Source organism: Hippocampus comes, unplaced genomic scaffold (assembly GCF_001891065.2).
Source record: "Hippocampus comes isolate QL1 unplaced genomic scaffold, H_comes_QL1_v1.1 scaffold91, whole genome shotgun sequence".
Classification (NCBI taxonomy): domain Eukaryota; kingdom Metazoa; phylum Chordata; class Actinopteri; order Syngnathiformes; family Syngnathidae; genus Hippocampus; species Hippocampus comes.
The window spans coordinates 1,069,773-1,094,214 of NW_017805034.1; the positions used below are offsets into that span (position 1 = coordinate 1,069,773).

The following is a 24,442-nucleotide window of genomic DNA, read 5'->3' on the forward strand; positions in this document are numbered from 1 at the left end:
GAGAAATCACGGCTATTGCTAATCAGCTTGTATGTTAATCAAAGAGCACAGAAGCTGATTCCATTATCATACAATGAGGTTATGTCCAATGACTGCTCAGCGAACGCAGGGAAACTCTTCTGCTCATAAGAATATAAATGCCAGGGGTTTGTTATTTGGACTGACATGGTGGCTGGAATGTAATTTGAAGGTTTTTTTTTTGGGGGGGGGGGGCGCCTGATTCCATACCGAGTTTCTCCCCGTCATTCCCCTCAGATAAAATAATAAAATAACTTCCACTCTTCTAAAAGGGCTTTGACGAAGATTTTGGAGTGTCTCTGTGGTGTGTTGTCCAATTATCCAAACGAACATTTGGTGAAGTCACACACTGATGTCGGACACCAGGGCTTCGCTTTCAATTGCTGTCCTCATCTCAAAAAGCGTCGAGAAGCTCAATGCGGGCCAGTCAACTTCAAAGAAATCAAGTTTACGACGACATATCTTTGGATTGAATAACGTTATTCGTGAATTGTGCTCTACACAGAACTGCAATAAAATAAACACAAATAAAGTGCTACAAAATGACAAAAAATAAAAAAAATAAAGGTTTTAAGAGATCACGCTTCTGGGTTCCATTCTTGCAGACACCGTCGTAACTGACTTGCTTCATTCTCCCTGTGGTAATTCAACAACCCTGGAGATAATTTGCTGAAAACTGTGACAATTGCTTCTATTTGTTAGCGCTCAAACAAGTCACTTAATCAGTCCAATGTTTTGTTTAGTTTTTTTTCACTGCGGACTCCAGTGTATTGTGGTGAATTGTGTTTTTGCTTCCCATTTAGATGTTACATCACCCTGACTCAGTCCCTGCACCTGACAATGAGTGGAGCTCCGGCAGGGCCCGCTGGAACAGGGAAGACGGAGACAACCAAAGACCTGGGGCGAGCACTCGGCATCATGGTCTATGTATTCAACTGTTCTGAGCAAATGGACTACAAAGTGAGTCAACAAGTCCACACGCGGCGGCTTTTACATTTGAACTCGAGTGCCCGCTCCCTGCCGACCCATGCTATAGCTTTCCATCGTTATGTCTGTCAACATTATGGTATGCATTTGTCATTCAACGTGTCAACCATCTTCCCCGCCCTTCTTTTTTCATCTTCCCTCTTTTCATCTTTCTTTTTTTTTCTCACCCCCACCCCCCCTTTGGAAGTAGAGCTGATTTGCTCCAACCTGACAGTTATTTCTTCACCGAGCCTTGTCAAAATGCCCTCCCTCCACCCCGGCTGCAAACTGATTTATTATTCACTCATGTATACTCTTGCACACCTTCTGCATATAGAGTGGTCAAAGGCGGCATAAACATAATCTCGCAATGCCGCTACCTCCCGCTTCCCCAGACAGGTGCATCATTACAGTATCCAGGCATACAGCACCCCTGGCTATACACATCCCAGCAAGGTGTCAAAAAGAAGTGCTAATATACTCCAGGAGGAACATGGGCTCTACCACCTGGCATCCCAGCCCCACACTATTGCTCATATTCACTTATACACTCACATACGCATTCTCATGCGCTCACAAGTTGACTCAATCCTCCAGTCATCTGTGTTTTGCGTCAGGAAAGGATTCCTTTTGGCTTGTAATTGGAGAGAAGTCAGCTCCATCCAGCTCATCTTGCTCCAGCTACTCCCTAGAGGACAATTCATAACTCAGAAAGTTGATGCTAGAAAAAATAAAAAAAGTTAAATGTGGGTGGGAAGCATTCCGACTGCTCGTTTTGCTGGGAGGATCTTGTTTTATGAGAGGGTGTATATCGTCTATTTGTTTATGTGATCCAGCAACGAATTGACATCAGCTAGCAAGTTATAATATCAAAAATAGACTAACCTGAAGGTGCCTGTCGTCCTGGAAGTAGTGAGGGGAAAATGAAGCTTGACTAAGCACTCTAGATGGCTCTCTTGGTTAAAGACAAAGAGTAGTGCAATGGGAAGTTGTTACATTTCCACTGAATCTTTAAACATTGAGTGCTGTCTAGAGGAGTAAAAAAAAAAAAAAAATCACAAGTCATATTCACTTATACACTCACATACGCATTCTCATGCGCTCACAAGTTGACTCAATCCTCCAGTCATCTGTGTTTTGCGTCAGGAAAGGATTCCTTTTGGCTTGTAATTGGAGAAAAGTCAACTGCCTCCTTCATCTTGCTCCAGCTACTCCCTAGAGGACAATTCATAACTCAGAAAGTTGATGCTAGAAAAAATAAAAAAAGTTAAATGTGGGTGGGAAGCATTCCGACTGCTCGTTTTGCTGGGAGGATCTTGTTTTATGAGAGGGTGTATATCGTCTATTTGTTTATGTGATCCAGCAATGAATTGACATCGGCTAGCAAGATATAATATCAAAAATAGACGAACCTGAAGGTGCCTGTCGTACTGAAAGTAGGGAGGGGAAAATGAAGTTTGACTAAGCACTCTAGATGGCGCTCTCGGTTAAAGACAAAGAGTAGTGCAATGGGAAGTTATTACATTTCCACTGAATCTTTAAACATAGAGTGCTTGTCTAGAGGAGTAAAAAAGAAAAAAAATCAAAAGTGCTTCATGAAGCTTCATTTGACCATCACGGACTAAAAGGGCATTTGGACGCAGTTCATTGAACTGAAAAGGAAGTCATACACAGCTGTACTGTATAGTACTCGCAGATACAATTTGGAGTTCAACAACAATGGCCTTTAACCCTTTTAGCGAGAGTCGTTACGACAGTGGACAGTTGATCAGGTTACAGGGTGCATGAAACGGTTAATATGTAGTCAACTTTATATTAGGGGTTTCACATCAAACAATATTAAACAATATCCATACAAATATTCTGATAATGTTTTTATATATTTTTGGGCCCTCCCACACCCCATCCCCACATATATTAAAACACATTGAAACATGTGTTTACCTTGATATTTCATTTCTATGTCACTGACTTGTGTTTATACTGTCAGCGTCCCTGAATTTCGAAAGGCTTAGGCATGGACAAAGAATAAATGCTAATACTGGTGTCAGTATATGTGATTATTTTCACATGAGTTAGCATTTTTTTTTTCAAACCATTTTTCTGTACTCTTCAGTGAATAATGCATTATTTGTCATGAAAGAAAATGCAGCATATGCAGGATAAGGGTGTTGGTGCACTGCAATCCGGTGTTGATCCAATCATTTAGCCAACCATAACGCAGTCTTGGGTGTCACTGATGATGTACGGATTAGCGAAGCGATATTTGGACCGTCGCTTCCCCACTGCTGTTAAATGGTCATTTTGCAATATTATTTTAGTTTTTTACATAAATCGCTGAAACCACTTTGGACTTTCTAAAGGCTACCCCCCCCCCCCCCCCAAAAAAAGTTTAAAAAATGAAAGTATCTTAAGCCTGTAAATTCCAATTTTAATGTTCGCATTATTGTGTTTTTAAAGGGAGTGCTAGTTGACATTTTGAGTGTTTTCCACCAGCTTCAATATTTTTTCCAGAGTGCTTGGTTTTATACCGTAATCGCAGAGTGATAACAAACTGTGGTTTTCATGGTGGTGAATTTGAAATGTATAAATATTTATACTAATGTGGTCAAATTAGCAACCAAACTGATTGCTCATCTTTGAGCAAAGACAAATAATCACTCATCACCCTACATTTTTTTTTTCTTGGAATGATAATTTGTATCATACAGCTGGTATTTTAGGATTAAAATCCCCTGCCCCACCACCCTAAAATGTTTTTTTAGGTAATTTGTCAAGACAGGTATGCATTTTTTGCCACAAGGTTGTACATTGGAAGAAGACAAAAGTATGAACTTGTCAAAAAATTATTATGGGCAACATGTACTGTACATTATTGTGCTTGCATCCATCTTTCAGACTTTCCAAATGAAGAAATATATTTGTAACATACTGCCATTTTTTTTTTGTAGTCTTGACTGCACTCTGTGTCTATCCTGACAGTGCATTTGAATATTCATCCTCTCGGTTCTCTTTTTATTCTGTCCATCAGTCCTGTGGAAACATCTACAAAGGTCTGGCTCAGATGGGCACATGGGGCTGTTTTGATGAATTCAACAGGATCTCAGTGGAGGTGCTGTCCGTGGTGGCCGTCCAGGTAAGAATATGTCATGTTCTGCCCTCAAATTCATGTTCTTGGTTTAAGTCTGTGAGCTCTGAAAATGTGCCTTTGCGCCACAGCTTTTTTGTTTCCTTTCCCCCGCCTCAATCTGATTTGTCAAGTGGTCGAACCAATTTGTTTGGAAAAAATAGCCACAAATTGTATTTACACCATTCACTTCTACATTATTGCAATTAGTTACATTTTGTCTTGCTGGAACATTAACTCATTCACTCCCTAAGACGTTTTTAAACGTCTTTTCAGACTTGGTCCAGAATTGGCTGGTACTGAATGAGTTTTAAAAAACTGTAACTTCAAACGGATGCGACTTCCGACCGAAATCAGGCGAAAACCTGGGATGACGGCGATCATCGATTAATTGCCGGTTAATGAATTGTGTGGATTGGGCGCAAGTAAGCATTGACGAATCATCCAAAGCGATTGCTGCCAGATTGAGCGGCACCATCAAATCAACTGTGCGATTGCAGTCCGCTAATTTGTAGTTTCAGCATCAAAGGAAGTTCAGCGCATTCAAATAAATAATAAATGAATCGTTCACCATCCATGCCAATCATGAGTGAGAACACATTTCCTCATAACAGCGACATTAGCAGTACCAACTACTGTGTCGAGACTCAGGGATGGGTTTTCAGTCTTTTTCATGCTCTCTGTCACAATGATCCAGTCAGCTCCAGTCTTCACCATCCCTCCACCTCATACATAGAAACACACAAGTATAAACGCGCCTGACCTAGCTAGCCCGTTAGAAGTCAGGCCGTTTCTATGTTTCGGCTGATGTCGGCTCTTCTGTCATTGCGCATTCTGCTCTCCCGCATCAAAAGAAGCCTTTCTTTGTGGCCGCGGTCTCACGTGCATTCGTAATCCCGCCTTTGCCCGTTTTGACATGATTTTCATGTAAGTGGAACACTGTCATGTCGCATCATATACAACTGATAAAGATGCTGATTACGATCGTGTTGATAATGGTGCCGGTGCTCCCGAGTCCCCTGGCTCATTAGTCACAGCTCTATAAAACAGTCAGTGCTATGCCCTTGCCTTTCTGTTATAGCTTGCAATGAAAGTCAAGCAGTCTTCTCTTCAAGACCCCCGCAAGTGAGCGTGGAGAATTTTAAAGAGCCACAGAAATGACTAGGTGTTGCAAGGTTTTAATGAATAATAAATCATGGTACCTTATATGTGGAGAAGTAGACCTTGAGAGAGAGGAGCATCAAATCTGTGCTGTGACAGTCAGCAGCCTGTTTTCACCGCTTGGCCAGCATCGGCGAAGCCTGCGACACAGAGCAAACTCCCACCCTAGCAAGCATAGCCCGGCACAACTAATCCATCCTCTAAAAGCGGAAACGGCTACCATGGCAGGGTGACATCCGACATTACCAGTGGGGTCTGTTTTGACGCAGGTGGCGGGGTGAGTCCCATATCAGGAAAGCAGATGCAAACAGACGGCCGCCAGATGCGATCTCACAAAGATAAATTGGCTAAATTCGAGCTTAATTTCAGCCAACACACACTTGTAATATCAATATTCTAAAGTCCTACCACACTATGTGCACATTTATCCAGAATGGCATCTTGTTGTTATAATTACTATTATTATATGTTTTTACCTTTACATTAGGATTTTATCTATATAGGTTTGTCTACGTTAAAGGTCTTGCTTGTCTCCTTCTTCCTTCGTTTAGTTATGCTTTTGGTATTATCTTACTTTCATGGTAGCAACGCAGAGCTCACAAACTGCGAATAATCACCACTAGATGGCATCGGAACACACGAACAGGGGAAACAACTCAATGGGGAAAAGAGCAACACCATACATAAGGCGTATCGGATTATAGGACGCACTGTCGGAATAGTGAATGCTTTTCGGTGCACCTTATAATGCGGAAAATACGGTACTCTGATGAGTGCCCAACGTAGGGTTCACCATGAATATGCAAAGTGTACCTGCAGTGAGACAATCATCCCCTTTAAAAATAAGCCAATTGGATGCCCTACTTTTGCATTTTGTGATGCAGCAAGTTTCTCTTTTTCCTGTTCTCTCTCTCTCTCTCTCTCTTGTGCTAATTCGAGTGAGTGATCTGTTGCCGAGAACTCATCCATGAGGCGATGTTCTTCCTCTTTCCAGCTGTCAACTGCGTTACACTCTTTGACCACATTAGTCGAACCCTTTTGAGGGTATTATTCTAACCCAAGGAAACTGCGAAACAGCTTTTGGAAACCGTTGAAAGATGATCACTTTTCTCTGATTCTGCTATTTATTATTTCCCAATTTCCGACTGTTCGTTTTCCATGGGCTTGATTTTCTCAAGGTTTGTGTCTGCAAAAGATGCGAAACCGCTTCGCCTTCAAACTTTCTCGTAAAGGGAGAATTCTATGGTGATATTTGGCTCACGTGTTATGATTCATTAAAATCTGAGAATTGTGATCACTGTTTGCACCCAAAAAACGGATGCAAAGTTTGTTTTTGTGCTGTTGTGCAGGTCAAAAGTATTCAGGACGCCATTCGAGATAAGAAACAGAGATTTAATTTCATGGGCCAAGACATAAACCTTTGCCCAACTGTGGGCATCTTCATCACGATGAATCCTGGTTACGCTGGTCGGACCGAGCTTCCTGAGAACCTGAAGGCTCTTTTCAGGTCAGTCAAACGGCTGAGGGCAGCATTGCGAAAAGTGGTGTCACAGCAGCATGCCTCCTTGGTGAATATTTCATATAGACAGTCACAGACATATCCAATGAATGTTCAAAGTGAGCCAAACTTGTTCCTCACATTGATAAATCAATGCAGAGCTCACGAAATATGTCATTCAATTTGATCCCGTTACTTGATCGTATAGTCGAAGCGATCTTATATTCCAGTGTTTTCTTTCCATTTGTTTTTTTTTTTTTTTTCCTCAGACCATGTGCCATGGTGGTGCCAGACTTTGAGCTGATCTGTGAAATCATGTTGGTGGCTGAGGGATTCATCGATGCACGGGTTCTTGCTCGGAAGTTTATCACGCTCTACACGCTGTGCAAAGAGCTTCTTTCAAAACAGGTAGTCAATTCCTGTTCATAGCTGTGGATCACCAGATTCTAACATGGGATATTTCCTAAGAAAGAAGTCACAGATGGATTTTTTTCCTCTATATTTGTATTTACTGTAAAGGCCGCAAGGCGCTTTTTCCCCACCCAAACAATGCCGAACGCAGCAAGTTATCCAGTTGCATCCCACGACCTTTCTCAGTCACGCTTATTGTCACATGAGGCCAATTTTGCACACGAGCTTCATTCGGCAGCAGTCAAACATAAAGTCTGTGACAATGCAGCCTTTTACAAAGCCGTTTTGTTTCCTGTTTGGGAGACGCAGGGGACGTCTCGACATGGCCGTGGTTAACGGTAACGCCTGTCAACAGTTGAAATGGTGGGAGTCTGTCGCCAAGCAAACAACAGAGAGACGGTGTCGCACTGCTGAGATGAGTGTTTTTACGGCAGTCGTTCCCCATGCTCAGTTCTCGGTCTTTGTGCATGTTTTTAAGCAATACTCTTCAAACATCCACAATGTCTCTGAACCAAATCCAGGATTTAACTGAACAAGGTTTTTAATCAATCTGAGTTCTGCCCGTTCCAATGCTTTTGCATAAATACGGTGTTCCAATACAATCTAGATTTAAAAGCTGATTTTTTTTCTTTTACATACGCAAAAAAAAAATATGTAAAAAAAATTATAATAATGATAATAAATGTATTAATACTTATATATTCACGGCCCAGTGGACCAGTGGTTAGCGCGTCGACCTCACAGCGCAGAGGTACCGGGTTGAATTCCAGCTCCGGCCTCCCTGTGTGGGGTTTGCGGATCGTAAAATGGATGGATGGATGGATTTATATATTCACCCATTTTATAGTCATCTTTTTTTTTGGGGGGGGGTGGCGTGGTGTAGACACGCCACGCCCAAAAAAGAGTAAACACTGTCTCAATGTTGCTTTCTATCAGTGCGGATGGTAACATTCAACCTGTCCTTGATCATAGTCTGGGAGGTGATTCCACCCAGCTCCATGTCAGCTATGTGAAGCGCTCTACTGCCAGTGTACTACTAACTATGACTGCATCTTCCTTCTTTCTCCGAAGGACCACTATGATTGGGGCCTCCGTGCCATCAAGTCTGTACTGGTGGTCGCTGGTTCACTCAAGAGAGGAGATACCAGCCGAGCTGAGGATCAAGTATTGATGAGAGCCCTGAGAGATTTCAACATCCCCAAAATTGTCACGGATGACATGCCTGTATTCATGGGGTTGATAGGTGACCTGTTCCCCGCTCTGGATGTCCCCAGGAAAATAGACCTGCACTTTGAGAAGCATGTGAAGGAATCTATTCTTGACATGAAGTTGCAGGCTGAGGAAAATTTTGTACTCAAGGTGCAGTAAACCTAATTTCTTGATTGCCTGTGCTGCATCGGATTTGATTTGGTTGACAATTAATTCAAAACGCACACGAGTGCAAGCTGTTTGCGAGACCAAGGACAGAGGGGGGGAAAAAATGCAATCACAAGATGTCTGAGAAGTAGCAACAAAGTCCCTTAATGGGATTTCATCTTTAACAATTTAGAAAGATATTACAGTTGTGGCACTTTCATTCAGATTTATCTTAGTTCTCACCAAAACCTGTTTACTCCTCATCCTAATCCTCCGTTGGGAAAGGGCCATTAGTGTCCAACATGTCTGAGATTTTTGGATGAATTGCGCAAATATTGCAGACGCCAGTGGTTGACTGCGATGAGGCTTCGGCTGCCTGAACTGCCGATCCCGTGCCTTTCGTTATATTACAAACTGATAACACATGCCTGGAAGAAGGCACCTTCTGTCAGAGACGGATGAACACGGGACCACGGGAAAATAAGTGCAATTCGCCTCAGGTCAAATGGATACGGAAACCACATCACACAACATCAATGGTGGCCGGGACTGCAACATACAACTTAACCTTGGCATTGTGCGAGACAGCCACAGAAAAAAAAAGAGGAAAAAAAAAAGAGAGAGAGAGCGAGAGAATGGCAGCGCGATCAATAACAACCATCCCGCCCCCTCCAGAGCTTGAACTTTTACTGTCTTTGTTTGTGCAGCCAACCTTTTGATTTCACGCAACACAAGGGGGAAAGCAGCAGAGTGAGAAAGACTGCATGCCTTTAGCATTAGCCCGTGCTAGCGTTCGACTCGCTCACATCAAAGTTGTAATCAGCCGGGGCCTTTGAGAGTGGAAAGCCACCTGGGCTCTCGCTGAATGGAAGCGGATGAGGAACCCCGAGGAGCAACATCGATATGGCATTGATTGAGCTCGCCATCTGTATGTTGGAGTCGAAAATGGGAAGAAAGCCCTTTTTTTTTCTCTCTCGCTCTCTCTCTCTCTCTTCTCGCACATGCTTTTCGCGTCCCTTCTGAACTCAGGGGATCAGCGAAACAATTACGGAAATGTTATTCAATACGATGGTTCACTCTCAAACGATGGACATTTTTTTAACCCTATAGAATGTGTCCAAAGTAACAATAGTCCTCAACAAAAATCAACAACTGCTTCCCAAGTGTGCTCATTATTGGTCCAACCCCCAGATTACTGTCGCATATGTGGACCCAAAGGAGTTCAGTATTGAAAAACTACGAGTGGGAGGTGGGAGCGTGGAAAAATAGCGGTAACCATTCAGTGAAATGTAAAATAGTCCGATGAATTATTAAAACACGTACCTCAGTGTCAGACCGCGGATGCCTCGCCTCAAAAACAAGATTATATTAGAGAACAGAGCAGGTCTCCGTCCTTTTCACTTATGCAAGCACGGACAGTCACAAAATGTTCAGGATGAGGAGATGAATCAGAGGAAGAAAACAGTCACTCACTCTGTGTCTTTTTTTTGCGATTCTTATACAAAACATTCTTCAGTATTTCTTTCTATCTGTTGTGCTAGGTGGTTCAACTAGAAGAGCTTTTGAGCGTGCGTCACTCTGTGTTTGTGATCGGGAATGCTGGGACTGGGAAAAGCCGGGTGCTGAGGTCACTCCAAAAAACGTACCAGAACACAAAACGTCGACCCGTGTGGGTGGATCTGAACCCAAAAGCTGTGACGAATGATGAGCTTTTTGGCATCATCAACCCGTCAACCAGAGAGTGGAAAGATGGTGACGAGGGATTCATTCATTGAACCAATTGTCCAATCTGAGCTATGGAATGACCCGATTTGACCCAAAATGCTTGCATATTGTATCTCGCAGGTTTGTTTTCTTCGATAATGCGTGAACTCTCCAATATCAGTCACAGTGGACCAAAGTGGATCGTTCTGGATGGAGACATTGACCCAATGTGGATTGAGTCACTCAACACAGTCATGGATGACAACAAGGTGCTGACTTTACATTAAAAGAGTACATGTCGTGTTTGTCAAAGTACCGTATTTTCCGCACTATAAGGCACACCTAAAAGTATTCAATTTTCTCAAAAGCTGACAGTGCGCCTTATATATGGATCCATATTCTGAAATGTTCTTGAAAGCGCTTTGTTACAGCTGCAGCGGTTGTGAAAAATATAAATGAAGCTGTCTTGTATTCCCTTTTGCGAAGCTCCATCTAGTGGATGCATAACGCAACCGGGGCCAATATTGCGGCTTCTGTTTTATGCAACTTATAATGTGGTGCGCACTATATATGAAAATAGTTTTAAAATAGGCCATTCATTGAAGGTGCGCCTTATACTCCGAAGCGCCTTATAGTGCGGAAAATACGGTCACTCATCTTAGCCTGCAGGCAATGTCATACAAATCATAATAGCAAATACATCTGATTGTATATCATTGAAATGTGGACACAAACTTCAGTCCAATGTATGTGGATATATCGTATATAATTACAGTTTCTTCTTTTTCGAGGTTCTGACCCTGGCCAGTAATGAACGGATTCCTCTGAACTCAACAATGAGACTGGTATTTGAGATCAGCCACCTTCGGACTGCCACCCCTGCAACTGTGTCCAGAGCAGGTATACGATCGATCTGTACAGGGTTATATTCATTTTTGGAATCTTGATTATAGTTAGAATAGTTATTTCATTGAGATTTTTTTTGTCAGTTTTTATTCATTTTAGTGACAAAAAAATAAAAGTGGATGTCTAAGATAGGATGGTCTTGCTTTCCATCCCTTGTATTATTCCAAATTGCCAACTTCAATCAACTCCAAAGGGTGATGCATTAAATTAATTGCCACCAAAATGATATTTTTGCGATAATGAAAGCTAGTTTTTAGTTATCTTTCTAAACATAAAATGTAGTTTCAATTTGTTTTGTTTTTTTAGGGCGTTTATGATGGGCAGGGACAAATATGTCATGACTTCGACCACCATTTGAAAATTAGAATAACGTGTAGTGAGATTTGAGCTCCCCCATAAATTACATGACCTTTTGATGTTCCAGACTGAACACAATTTCGTGAGTACATGTTCAACCTACACAGTCAATCTTAGAAACAAAGCGTTTGCATTCAAAAGACAAGTATTTTTTTTTCTTTTAGCTGCCACACTATTAACTTTCACTCAAATATAAGGCAACGTCACATGAAATAATTTGCATTTAGCACATAGGTGCTGATTTTTGCTGATGGTTTTCATGCACCCATGTACAGTTTTTTGGGGGGCCAGGGGATGTAAACATTTTATTACAGGAACGCAGTGGTATGAAGTTTGTCAGGCTGATGTTATTGTGGCTCACATTTCTGACTTCAATTCGCATTCATGACAATTTAATTACCGTGAGAATAATTTGACATCACAACAACAGTGTATCTACAGCATGTTTTATTTCATCAGCCATTATGTGTGTCAATCCTACTTGGGGGCGGATGCAACGTGGGTATTATGAATTAAAGTTCCATCTGTCCCGCTCTCTTCAGGAATCCTGTACATAAATCCGGGAGACTTGGGCTGGAACCCTTTGGTGTCAAGCTGGATTGACAGCAGGGAGGAGCAATCAGAGAAGGCTAACCTGACCATTCTATTCGACAAGTACCTCCCCTCCTGCCTGGGGGCCATGAGAATGAGGTGAAAGATTTTTCTTATCGCGTAGTATCAGTAGGATACGGCTGCATTTGCCATTATATGGGCAGGGAGGGTGCCAGAGTTGGTGTATTGGGCTGAAACAAACTGACTCAAACATTTGGATTCTTGCTGTCTATAATGAAGAAAAACGGAGGCAGATTATTTTGCTGCTTTTTGTAAGGCCCAAAAAAAATGAATACATCACCGTGCCATGATGTCAAATACCATGTTTTCCACATTATAAGTTGCACCTAAAAGCATTCAATTTTCTCAAATGCCAACAGTGCGGTTTATCATCCGATGCACTTTATATACGGATCAATATTCTGATTCCTTGGATGTCGTATTTTAAATGTTCTGTGAAGCGCTTTGTTCCAGCTGCAGTGGTTGTGAAATCGCGATATAAATACTGCTGTTTTGTATTGTATTGTATTCGCTATAGCGTAGCTCCATCTAGTGGATGCACAACGCAGCCGTAGCCACGATTGTAGCTTCTATTCATTATATGCACCTAAAATAGGCCTTTCATTAGAGTGCGGAAAATACGGTATAATAAAATCGTCTCAATCAACACCAAACACCAAATGAAGCTCCTTCACTCATTTCAAAAAATGGTCCTTGGCACCAGTGTGCCAGAAAGTGGTGCCGCAGTGATACCTGACAATGAAATCAGCAAATAGGTGAGTTTTTGGCAAACAAGGGAGGATAGGCTGTGATAATATGATCGTGCGTAGAATGTTTGAGTGAGTTTGATTGTTCTTCAGTGTGATGACACTTTTTTTTTTTTTTTTTTTAAAGATTTAAAACGATCATCCCAATCCCTGACCAGAGTATGGTCCAGATGCTTTGCTATTTGCTTGAGTGCCTGCTGACACCGGAAAATGTCCCGCCTGACTCTGCAAAAGAACTTTATGAGCTGTATTTCGTTTTTGCTGCTGTGTGGGCCTTTGGGGGAGCTTTGTTCCAGGACCAGGTACTGTTCATGCATCTCGGCATATTTAAAAGATCCTAAAACGTTGTGTCCTGAAAATATTATTCGAAGCGTTGTGGTTTTTCTGCAAAGCTCTCTTTCTACAAAATGTAATTTTAAATGTGTTTTGAATTGAAGAAATGGCGGCCCTTTGAGAAAACGAGGGATCCATACATACAAGTTGGAAGATAAAAACTGCTCTCTCCGAGGAGAAATGTACTCTCCTTTATTTCCCCATCACAGATGCATTTAAATGCTAAGTGGTTTTATCGACTGGAGAGTTGGAGGGGGTTACAGGGACACAACAGCAAGTAGTTGAGCGGGAAAAATGGAAGTCAAGGTGCTGTCAGTCAGAAGGTGATGAGGATACTGTACCTCGCTATCTGAAGGAGACAAATGGATGCATAAAGGCTGCCTGCCACCTTTCATTTTTCACTATTTAACTGCTAGGGCAGTGCCTGGTTTTTTTTTTTTTTGTTTTTTTTTTTATTGCTTTTATTTCTATTCTCATTGAAATTTTTTTTTTCATATCTGATTGAATGAAACACACGGATCCATATCTCCAAACAGTATATAGCACAGAGTGGAAGCCATTTTAGGATATTGACTGAAACCCGCGTGGTCTCTCTGTGTGAATGAAGCTGGTCGACTACAGAGTGGAGTTCAGTAAGTGGTGGGTGGCGGAGTTCAAAAGCATCAAGTTTCCATCCCAAGGCACTGTGTTTGATTACTACGTTGACTCGGAGAGCAAGAAGTTTGAACCCTGGTCCAAAATGGTGCCAATGTTTGAGATGGACGCCGACACCCCACTTCAGGTACCATGACGATCGATGTACGAGTGTTTCATGTTGGACAAGGAGTGACAAAAACTTCACAACAACTTTTTAACAAGGGTCTCTATGTGTTTCAGCGAGACTCCAGGTTTGCTGTTTTTTAATCATGCTGGCATCACACATACAACGTCAATGTTTCCTTTATCCAGGCTTGTCTCGTTCACACGGCAGAGACCATTCGAGTGCGTTTTTTCATAGACCGCCTGCTGGAACACCGTCGGCCCGTCATGCTCGTCGGGAACGCTGGCACCGGGAAGTCCGTCCTGGTTGCGGACAAATTGACATCGCTGGACGCTGACAAATACGTGGTTACAAATGTTCCTTTCAACTATTATACCACATCTGCTATGCTACAAGGTATCAACGCACCGTGATTTGTTCATACAGTATACTCCCCACTATCCGTCGACATTGTTTGATTAAAGTCACTTTCCAATTGCGATACCCAAATGCACAAACGTGTGATAAGAAAAAAACAAACAAACAAAAAAAACCCTGCTGTCAAATAGTTTGTCAAGCGCACGGATGATATTATGGGCAAGTCGAGTAAATATTGGATTTACATTTGTGGAGGTCACATCAACAAAACTCTGAATCAATGCTAATGTTAAGCCGCCAAAACAGTAACATGAAGGTAATTTGAATCTTGTCGTTTCTTTATCACTCGGTTCTCAGTTAGGTATTTTCGCTTCACGAAAGTCCCCTGACAGTGTTTACGTTTAGTCAGACATAAAAGTAGCTGGGATAGGATCCTCGCGACCCTCATGAGGATAAACGGATCAGAAAACGGATGGATGGAGAAGAGTGACAGTGACTTCGTAAATTCCGCAATTCATTGTGCACTTTTAACCTTTGTGTCCGCCTCATAGCCGTGTTGGAAAAGCCACTTGAGAAAAAGGCAGGACGCAACTACGGACCTCCCGGCAGCAGAAGATTGATCTACTTCATAGATGACTTGAATATGCCCGAGGTGGATGCATATGGCACAGTCCAACCTCACACACTAATACGTCAACATATGGACTACAACCACTGGTACACCACTTTTACTGTGACGTCGGCATACAATAATTGAAAAAAAAAATGTAATAAGCAAAAGTTAATGAAGCCGCCTTTTTATCTAGGCAATTTTAAGTGTCATATAAGGTTTGTTACCCAGTTTAATTAGATGACAATTTTGCCATATACTAACACAGAAATGGTTAATTTCGATTATGGAGTGTCAGTGGCTGATGAATGTAATACCAAATGATTTAGAGCACGGGTGTCAAATTCATTTTTGTCATGGGCCACATTTTAGTTTCTCTTGGAGGGCCGTTATGACTGAAACCAAATAAAAACAGTCAATAATAACGGTTTATTCAACAATTGTTTCAGTTTCTGAAATGAGGGGTTTGGTCACAAGAAAATTCTTGAAATAAGTCTCTTATTTATTACATATGTGAATTTTAAATGTTGGTCGAGATTTTAGCAAGCATCATGGAAGTTGACATGTTAGAGTTGCTTTCGCGGGCCGCATAAAATGATGTGGAGGGCCAGATCTGGCCCCCGGGCCTTGAGTTTGACACATATGATTAAGAGGAACGGCCGCTGTGATAAAGCCATGTTTTGTTTTGTTTTGTATTCAGAAAGGTGGAGGACCTTTCTGAATTCAAAATTACATATTGTTATACATCACATATTGTTACTTTGGTAACAATATGTGATGACTTTGTTTTGTTTTTCAGAAAGGTGGGGGACCTTTCTGAATTCAAAATCACATATTGTTACTTTGGTAACAATATGTGATGATTTTTATGAGTAATGAACATGATCCTCCCTTGATTTTGTTTTCTTGTATTTGTGACCATCCTGAACATAGTCGGTCAGCCCAGTTGCGATATGCTCGAGCTTTAAGGCTTGCAAAATTGAGCAGGCTACTTAGCTGCGGCACAACATGTTGACGACGTGCGGTTTATAAGTGTTGAAGCATGTCGCAGAATCTCACATCGCCAATAGAATCACTCGTGAGCAATTAATCTTGCTTTATCAAAGAGAGCAAGCCGTAGTCAACATTTAAGATCAGTCACTAAATGTGCAAAATGAACATACTCGTGTCAAGAACTGACCAATGGTGTAGATTTGTGAAAAAATATGAAATGGGACCAAATTTGGAGGTTTATGCCTGACGTGGAAAATATGCTGGCTTTACTTTACATGACCAGTAGTTGATGATTGTTCTGTGTTCTTCAAGGTATGACCGTAATAAGCTCCTTTTGAAGGAAATACAACATGTTCAGTATGTGTCCTGTATGAACCCCACGGCTGGAAGCTTTACCATCAATCCGAGGCTTCAGGTATTTTTCCCGCACAAATACTCACGCAGTTTATGAGTCATGTTTATATTTCAAATGTTGTGATGTGTACTTGTTTCGGAGTTCATTTTTGGTCGGCATAAGGAAATTGTCATAAAGTCACGGTCCGGAGAAAAACAATTATGTCCATTTTTGTCACTTTTAAAGTTTTTACGCGAATGGGGTGTTCGCGTTTTGGATATTCCAGTCACATACAAATTTAAAAGATGACAAAAAAATAAAATAAAAAATGGACATACGTGTTTTTCTCAGGACGACAATGATATATAAAATTGCTCAAACAGGACTTGGATTTTTGCACAATTTATAAATGCCAAAACCTTGCGTCTCAAAATGATGTGAATACCACAAAAATCTAACCGCAGCACAAGTGTGCTGGTGTTAATAACTGCTCATTAGAAACTCATTTGATTTATTAATTGCACTGCTCAACGAATGTTTACTGCATTTTTTCATCAGAGACGCTGGTAAAATTATTATTATTTTTTTTTTTGCGCTGTTTCTGAATCTGACCTCGTTTTTTTTGTCTAGCAAATCAGGGTTCCATAATAAGAAGAAGAAGAAGAAGAAAAAGAATTAAAATACCAGTAATATAATATGTAATATCGTGAGCAATATTTATGAATTAAGGATTAGGTTCAGCAACAGGGTGATTTTTGTTTTCTGAAATGGTCATAGCTGTAAATTGCAATGCATGGTAAAATCTTAATTGTGCAAGTTTCAGAAGTCACATTTAAAAACATAAAATGTAAATATTGTTTTTAATTGTTTTTTATTCCCTTCATTTTTTATTTTATTGTTGTTCTTATTATTATTTTTTTAATTTTAAGAATATAAACCTTGAAAACCTCTACTTGCTGGGCTAGTTTTCCGAGGCAATATTGCATGTGCTTGGTGTCAAAGTTGGTTTGATCTTTCCGTGTTTCCTCCCAAGCAGCACAACAGTACATGCATGATTCTTTTCGATGTCCATCGCCACCATTTTCCATCTGATTGCTGCTCTGCAACCAGTTTTTTTTTTTTTTTTTTTTACACTGTATTTTTCTCCGCAGCGCCACTTCTCGGTCATTTCCCTGTCTTTCCCCGGAGCCGACGCCCTCGCGACCATCTACACTTCCATTTTGTCACGGCACCTGCAGAATGATGGATTCACAGCCAGCATACGAAAGAGCTGCCCCACTCTGGTCCAGTTAGCTCTGGCTCTGCATCTGAGCGTTGCCTCCGCCTTCCTCCCCACTGCAGTCAAGTTCCACTACATCTTCAACCTGCGAGACCTCTCCAATATCTTCCAGGTAGCACAGAGACGGCAAACAGCCGTATAGGATCGGGAGTCATCCGCGTGGGATTTACTTTAAGAGAACAACCTCAGGTTAAATCTATTCACCATCCGATGTCAGAGGTCACCTTTATAAATCACTCACCGCTGTCAAGTTATTCCACTCTCTATTTTCACGGCTCCACTTCCCACATGGAAAAAGCCAAGCTACTGTCACTAATTTTTCATTTAAATGATTATTGATTTAATAGCTGTGCCCCGAAAGCCAGAAATAAGTCTGGAATATATAATGGCTTTGCACTCGCACGGGTATTACTGATGACTTCATGTATTTAAAGAATATAATATCAGGGCACCAAAGCTCAACATGGGAGGCGCTTTGGGGGCAATATTTAAGTCAAAATATTCCACGCTTTCATGGAGGGCAGGCTCTTTGATTTAACATACTCCATTGTATAATTAATGCCTCAAGCTCCTTGGTTATAGGAACTTCAATTTTCATAAATCCACCTGGGAATTTACCAAGATAGCTCGGAAGTCTTTTTTCTGATATTGCAATATATAGGCGCAATGAACTATAATCATCGCTCAAATGCCCCGATTAAAATTTGGTGATGTAATAGCTGAAACTTGAGTCCTGCAATTTCTGGTTTATATATGAACAATACTAACACTTGGAGGAGAAGAAAACATACCACATAAGATTCCTGAACAGTTTAGTCAGTCGAAAGTGAGGGGGTGGGCGATTAATTTTGCAAAGTGGCTATATGAGAAACTGGAGTGCTTGCCAAGGACCAAGCCAACACATTAACCTCAACTTTGTCTATATTTTGTTTAATGCATTGAGAAAAAGCAGATTGTCTTGTTTCAGTAAATAGCTGCATGTGTAGATATGATATGCATGATTTATTTATTTATTTTAGAAAATACTTTTTTTTTTTTCCACCCGTGCACACAAAATAGCTTTCAAAATAAAAGCGCCACATATTTTGCATTTTATTTTGGCTTCATGGTCACTGTGAGCGTCGGTCAGATACTCTGGATGTGGCCCCCGGGCCGTACCTGGCCCAGGTCTGTTCTAAAGGTTCTAAACCTGCTCCAAAAAGCTAGCCATCACGATCGGAACCCGTTCTGAAGAACAGTATCAGAGTACTAAGAAATCACAAATCATAATGTACATTCCCGGATATTTTTCGGACCTAGGTGCACTGAATTATTAGGTGCCGTATCAATGAACCAGTCTATTTGAAAACATTCATAAGACACACCCGTTTCTAACGCGCATTATCGTTGTGAAGCAATTAATTGTCCCATATCTTTATTTGATAGGATTAGCGCTATTATGCTAGGTTCAGTCGGACACGAAATATTGGGTAGCGCAGCATGTCCCGCTTGCTTTTGTTCGCTGTGCAACTACACGGGGCTTGCTTCGAGCGGCGAAGAGGAGGAAAAAAAAAGCAACTTTGCACATCGATAGTCAATCTCGGTTGTTATTACTTTGGCTAATGCTAAATGCTATCTGGGTTGCTAGCTCAACAGCTGTAAACAAGTGAAAGCAATGACCGGATATGTCATCTTCATCGCACACCATCATCCAACCTTTTTTGCGCTGTCCCAGCAGCTACATGAGACATGAGAAACGCGTCCCCAGAAACACTCAATTTGCATTCGGTTTGAACGCGGCATTCGGCTCATAGGACTGACTACATTTCTCCTGATTCTTCCATTTACATAAACGTTTTCCATTTATGTGGCAACATTTAACTACATCATTTGTAAGATGTTTTTAGTTCAGCTTATTGACCAGTGCAGTAACTGAGACAAAGTACATTTGTGTTGTCAAGCTGAAATTTGAATAGATTAAAAACTCCAAGCAAGAAAATCAAAAGTCCCAAAAAAGTACCATCGGGAGACGAGGAGAACTTAAACTTGCAAATTATATGGTAAAGTCTGATAATGAGTAAATGTTTTAAAGTTGATGATGCTAAACTTGGAGATTTGACATAATTAGCATCCCAAAGCTCAAGCCCTAATGACCCCATAAAAAAGTTAAATCGTACACAGTCAAGTGGTGGAATGGGCCTGCGCCATGCGATCCAAGAAGCAACTGACACCCAGTCCGACGTTTTTCTTCATTCGTGTCTGTCTTTGCACAAATAGAAGAAAAAAAAAAAAAAAAAGGAAAATCAAGTCACAGGCTTCGGAAGCTTATGAGTTTTTCTGTCATACAGGGTGTCTGGAAAAGTCACTGAGGGCTTGTGTATTATGATCAGCAGACATGTTTCACGAGGTACATACAGGAAACGATGTTTTCTATTCTTTTCAGAGCAACACTGTGGATTTTTTATTTTATTTTTTTGTGAGCAGACATGTTTCAAAACTGACTGTAATGCTGCTTGACAGATAAGAATAGGTTGGCACTCTCCTCGCTCTCATCTGTACTTCAACAGTAATTGCCCTTACAGCACCGCAGTTACACTTTTCACAGGTCTGAAAGTACAGTCTTCGTTGAAAACTACAAAAGCCTGCCCGAATGTCTCCAAGTGACCACTTAGTTTTGAAAGCCAGCACTTTTGGTCATTTGGGCACTTGAGATGTTTACCTCGACTGAAATAATTAGGCAATTTATTTATGTATTAAGATTTTTCCTCGAGGGTAGGAAACAGAGCATTTATACCCTTTTCCCCTTTTCTTTGCTGGTGTTATCTTCTTGTGTTTACTTTATTCTCTGGACTTCCTTATCTCCAAATTGCGTTTCCTCCATGCATTATAATGACCATTAGACCCTCCACAAAACACAAGTGATGTAACTGCTGAATTCCAGAGATCGGATCGAGTCACATATTTGCGAGTCTCAAATCGTTTTCCTTTGGGAAGATTAAGTCAAGTCCTGTGATGAGTTAAGCCAAGTTACGTTATTTATGCAGATTTATATGCAGGGTGCGGTTTTCAAAGGGACCGATATAAACATGAAAACAGTTTTAAAATAGGCCATTCATTGAAGGTGCGCCTTATACTCCGAAGCGCCTTATAGTTCAGAAAATACGGTAATTTGAAAACTATTTGATCGTGACCACACTAAACGTGTGTCGTCCACTGTTAAAACAATGTAATACAAAATCAAAAGTGCTCTGTATTTTATATTTTTATTTTACAACTACACAGTTTCTCCGCATTGAATTATTTGTTTTGCTCAAGCGCACTTAGAAAGTGTGGGCTGTAGTTATTCACACCATTAGGCAGTGAAATGAAGCGGAAAAAAAAAAGATCTATTAAAAGTCCAAGTATTAGATGATTCATCGAGTACTTGAGGAAAGCATTTAGATCTCAAGTAGCAGTAATCATGTCAGTTGTGTCTGATTCGTCCACATATTGCCTCACACAAACTACACCTTCCATCTGCGACATATCAAAATGGACCCAGGACGCAATTGTCACCTTCGGTGGTTTGAAATATGAAAGCGGATAAGCTTCAACTGGCTCGGCCCTCCCCAGAGATGATTCTGTTGATAGGAATCGTTCTGGACCTGAAAGAAAAAAAAAAAAGGTGCGCCTTATACTCCGAAGCGCCTTATAGTTCAGAAAATACGGTAATTTGAAAACTATTTGATCGTGACCACACTAAACGTGTGTCGTCCACTGTTAAAACAATGTAATACAAAATCAAAAGTGCTCTGTATTTTATATTTTTATTTTACAACTACACAGTTTCTCCGCATTGAATTATTTGTTTTGCTCAAGCGCACTTAGAAAGTGTGGGCTGTAGTTATTCACACCATTAGGCAGTGAAATGAAGCGGAAAAAAAAAAGATCTATTAAAAGTCCAAGTATTAGATGATTCATCGAGTACTTGAGGAAAGCATTTAGATCTCAAGTAGCAGTAATCATGTCAGTTGTGTCTGATTCGTCCACATATTGCCTCACACAAACTACACCTTCCATCTGCGACATATCAAAATGGACCCAGGACGCAATTGTCACCTTCGGTGGTTTGAAATATGAAAGCGGATAAGCTTCAACTGGCTCGGCCCTCCCCAGAGATGATTCTGTTGATAGGAATCGTTCTGGACCTGAAAGAAAAAAAAAAAAGACCTCTTAGGATTTCAAAAGAGGATATTGACAATTGTTTCTGGTTTGCTGTGCGGGAGTTTGCATGTTCACCATCTCGCTTCATTCCATAGTACAAAAATATGTCTCTAAACTCATTCACTCCCAAAGACGTTTTTATATGTCTTTTCAGACTTGGTTTAGAATTGGCTGGTACTGAATGAGTTTTAAGTATGTTGAAAACTTGAAATTCCTCGTAGGTCCATATGTTTGTGCGAGTGACAGTGGCTGTCTTGAAAAGCTAAATTTTGTGTGTTTGGCTCCCAGTGGCGACCGAGATTTTTATCTTTGGGCCGGAGCAAGAAACGCATTAACATTGACCATCCATTTTTATGTTGAATAAAATTCACACACGGTTACTGCATTCACAGTTACACATCACCATTTTTTAATTTTATTTTTTTGGGAGTGACATGTTTCCGTGTTGTGTTATCAAATCCGTGAATTGTCGATATCATCTTTTGGTCTTTGACCCATTCTGTGCTTTATTGTACCAAGTTTTGAACATTTTTTCAGGTGAAATACAAATACAGCTAGAACATCTGTTTCAAATATCTTCCGTTGTGACATTTCCTTCAAATTGAGGCTGTGATGTTTCAATTTGGCAGATTGGTGCTCTGGCATCCACGTTTTTCAGTTTATTTGATTTTTTTGTGATTGTTTGTTTTGTTTTTTTTGTATCTAGCTCTCTGTTAGTTTGTAACCAGTGTAAATATATCCAATGTTTCACAACTTGCAGCCAATATTTTATTACTGGCTTTAGAGGAGGATGCAAATATATATTCATGCATATTTTATGAATATAGTTATATCAAAAGTTGTCAAACTGGAGTTTTGGGAGGTGCCACACTAGCCCACTACAGGTTCCTTCCATTTGATGACTATGAGCATGCTGATTTAGCAATTTGGCAGGTTATTAGTTCTCCAGTTGTGTATTGTTGGTATGATATCCCTACAAACATTGTGCGGGGTTAGCATTGAACCGGACAGTTGCGAGCATTTAACTCGGAGCGAAGCAGGTTGCCATAAATCTCTCCTAGTCTACTCAGACTCTCACGCAAGCTTCCAGAAACTGGAATCTTCCAACAGTCAGATAAAAGCAAAGAACCGCCATTATTTATGCCGCTTCCCCGACATGCCTCATCCTCAGTGCATTCCCCACTTTTTCGAGTGGTTTGAATTGAAACGAAGACGCTAAGCTCCCTTCTCTGCCTTCCTGCTTAGGGCATTCTCTTCAGTACCGGCGAGTGCCTGAAAACCCCTCTGGACCTGTTGAAAATCTACCTGCACGAGTCCAATCGCGTCTATAGAGACAAGCTTGTTGAGGAGCAAGACTTCCGGGTCTTTGATAAGATGCAGGCCGACACGGTGAAAAAGTTCTTTGAGGTAAGTTTTGACGGAGTTTTCAAAAGAAAGACAAGGGAGAGGGGAGGTCATTAGGCTACCTGCTCTGCGGCTTGGGCCTTGACATTGGTGAGCAACTCCGAAGAAGAGAGATGGGAGGAGTGAAAATAATGCTCCGGAATGGGTGAGGGGGGGTGTCGAGTGAAGAGAGCAGCGGAGAGAATATTAATCAGGGCGGTATGGGGGTCTGGCTGTCAGGGCCTGTGCTGTCAAGCCCAACAAATTGGAAAACATTTTAATGGTTTTCTGTCCTCTGCGCCCCTCACGATACTCCTTGGGTCCATCACATGCACACTAGTCATACCACAAGAAGGATCTTGACAGTATACGTACACATACACCCGCAAGAACAGGCAGTGAAGCACTTTCAAACTTCTGTAAACCAACGACAATGTAATTTGCCCCCTACTTTCAAATTCTTTTTTGCAAGTCGACTAGCAAGTCTTCCGAGACATTTCGGACAACCCAGGATGTCAATTCAATATTATTTAAATGCAGTCTGCAAATAGAGCACAAATATACTGGAAAAGGCGCACCGGAGGAAGTTGGCAGGGAAAACAAAAAACCAAATCGCCCCAGTGAAATATTCAGGGAACCGATAGTCGCTGAAGTGGAAATGAACTAGGTCACCCTCTGCGCCGCTGCGATATTCAGCTGTGCCCCCTGTCCAAACTGTTTAAGCTTAACACTAATGTTATGCTGACACGGGTCGTGTGTGTGTGTGTGTGTGTGTGTGCGTACCCTCCCTAAGGGCACGGAGGAGAGTCTGGAAAAGACCCGGAAGATGAACCTGTACTGCCACTTTGCCCACGGCCTTGGGGAGGCCAGGTACATGGCAGTGGAATCCTGGAGCAGCCTCAGTCAAAGCCTGCTGGAGGTACTGGACAGCTACAATGAGGTCAATGCCACACTCAACCTGGTGCTGTTTGAGGATGCCATGGCGCACATGTGAGTGGAAGATTACATACCTCAGGGACAATGCGGGAAGACGTTCAAAAAAAAAAAAGAATAAAGTGTTTCTGTCATTTTCGCAATTGTCTGTCAAGGAGATGGACTGGTTTTGCAGGTATTTGAAGATGAATAGGTCCATTTTGTTTTATAGACTGTCAAAAGCAGAGACGTGGGACTGTCAGAAGTTATTTGGCAAGAGCTGACAAAAAGACAGCGCGGACGAGAATGTCACTCGGTCGAGACGAGACTGCCACTGAGGCTAAATTGCTCGTAAGAATACGCGGCAAATTACTTTCAAAGAAAGCCACGTCCTAAATCATGGTATCAAACCTAAGGCCCGGGGGCCAGACCTGGCC

The 24,442-nt window shown here is 41.3% G+C and overlaps 1 protein-coding gene across 1 annotated transcript in view; it reads left to right on the forward strand.

The window, feature by feature from the left end:
- The window catches only part of dnah9 (dynein, axonemal, heavy chain 9), a 119,383-nt gene that overhangs the window by 38,083 nt on the left and 56,858 nt on the right, over positions 1–24,442 (forward strand). Inside the window, exons 34-50 of the mRNA XM_019863599.1 lie at positions 822–978; positions 4,016–4,120; positions 6,622–6,779; positions 7,040–7,178; positions 8,253–8,540; positions 10,079–10,289; positions 10,383–10,510; positions 11,033–11,141; positions 12,047–12,194; positions 12,990–13,164; positions 13,803–13,976; positions 14,144–14,351; positions 14,864–15,029; positions 16,228–16,330; positions 17,401–17,640; positions 22,956–23,117; positions 23,887–24,083. Of these exons, the coding sequence (XP_019719158.1) occupies positions 822–978; positions 4,016–4,120; positions 6,622–6,779; positions 7,040–7,178; positions 8,253–8,540; positions 10,079–10,289; positions 10,383–10,510; positions 11,033–11,141; positions 12,047–12,194; positions 12,990–13,164; positions 13,803–13,976; positions 14,144–14,351; positions 14,864–15,029; positions 16,228–16,330; positions 17,401–17,640; positions 22,956–23,117; positions 23,887–24,083 (2,868 nt within the window). The remainder of the gene's footprint in view (positions 1–821; positions 979–4,015; positions 4,121–6,621; positions 6,780–7,039; positions 7,179–8,252; positions 8,541–10,078; positions 10,290–10,382; positions 10,511–11,032; positions 11,142–12,046; positions 12,195–12,989; positions 13,165–13,802; positions 13,977–14,143; positions 14,352–14,863; positions 15,030–16,227; positions 16,331–17,400; positions 17,641–22,955; positions 23,118–23,886; positions 24,084–24,442) is intronic.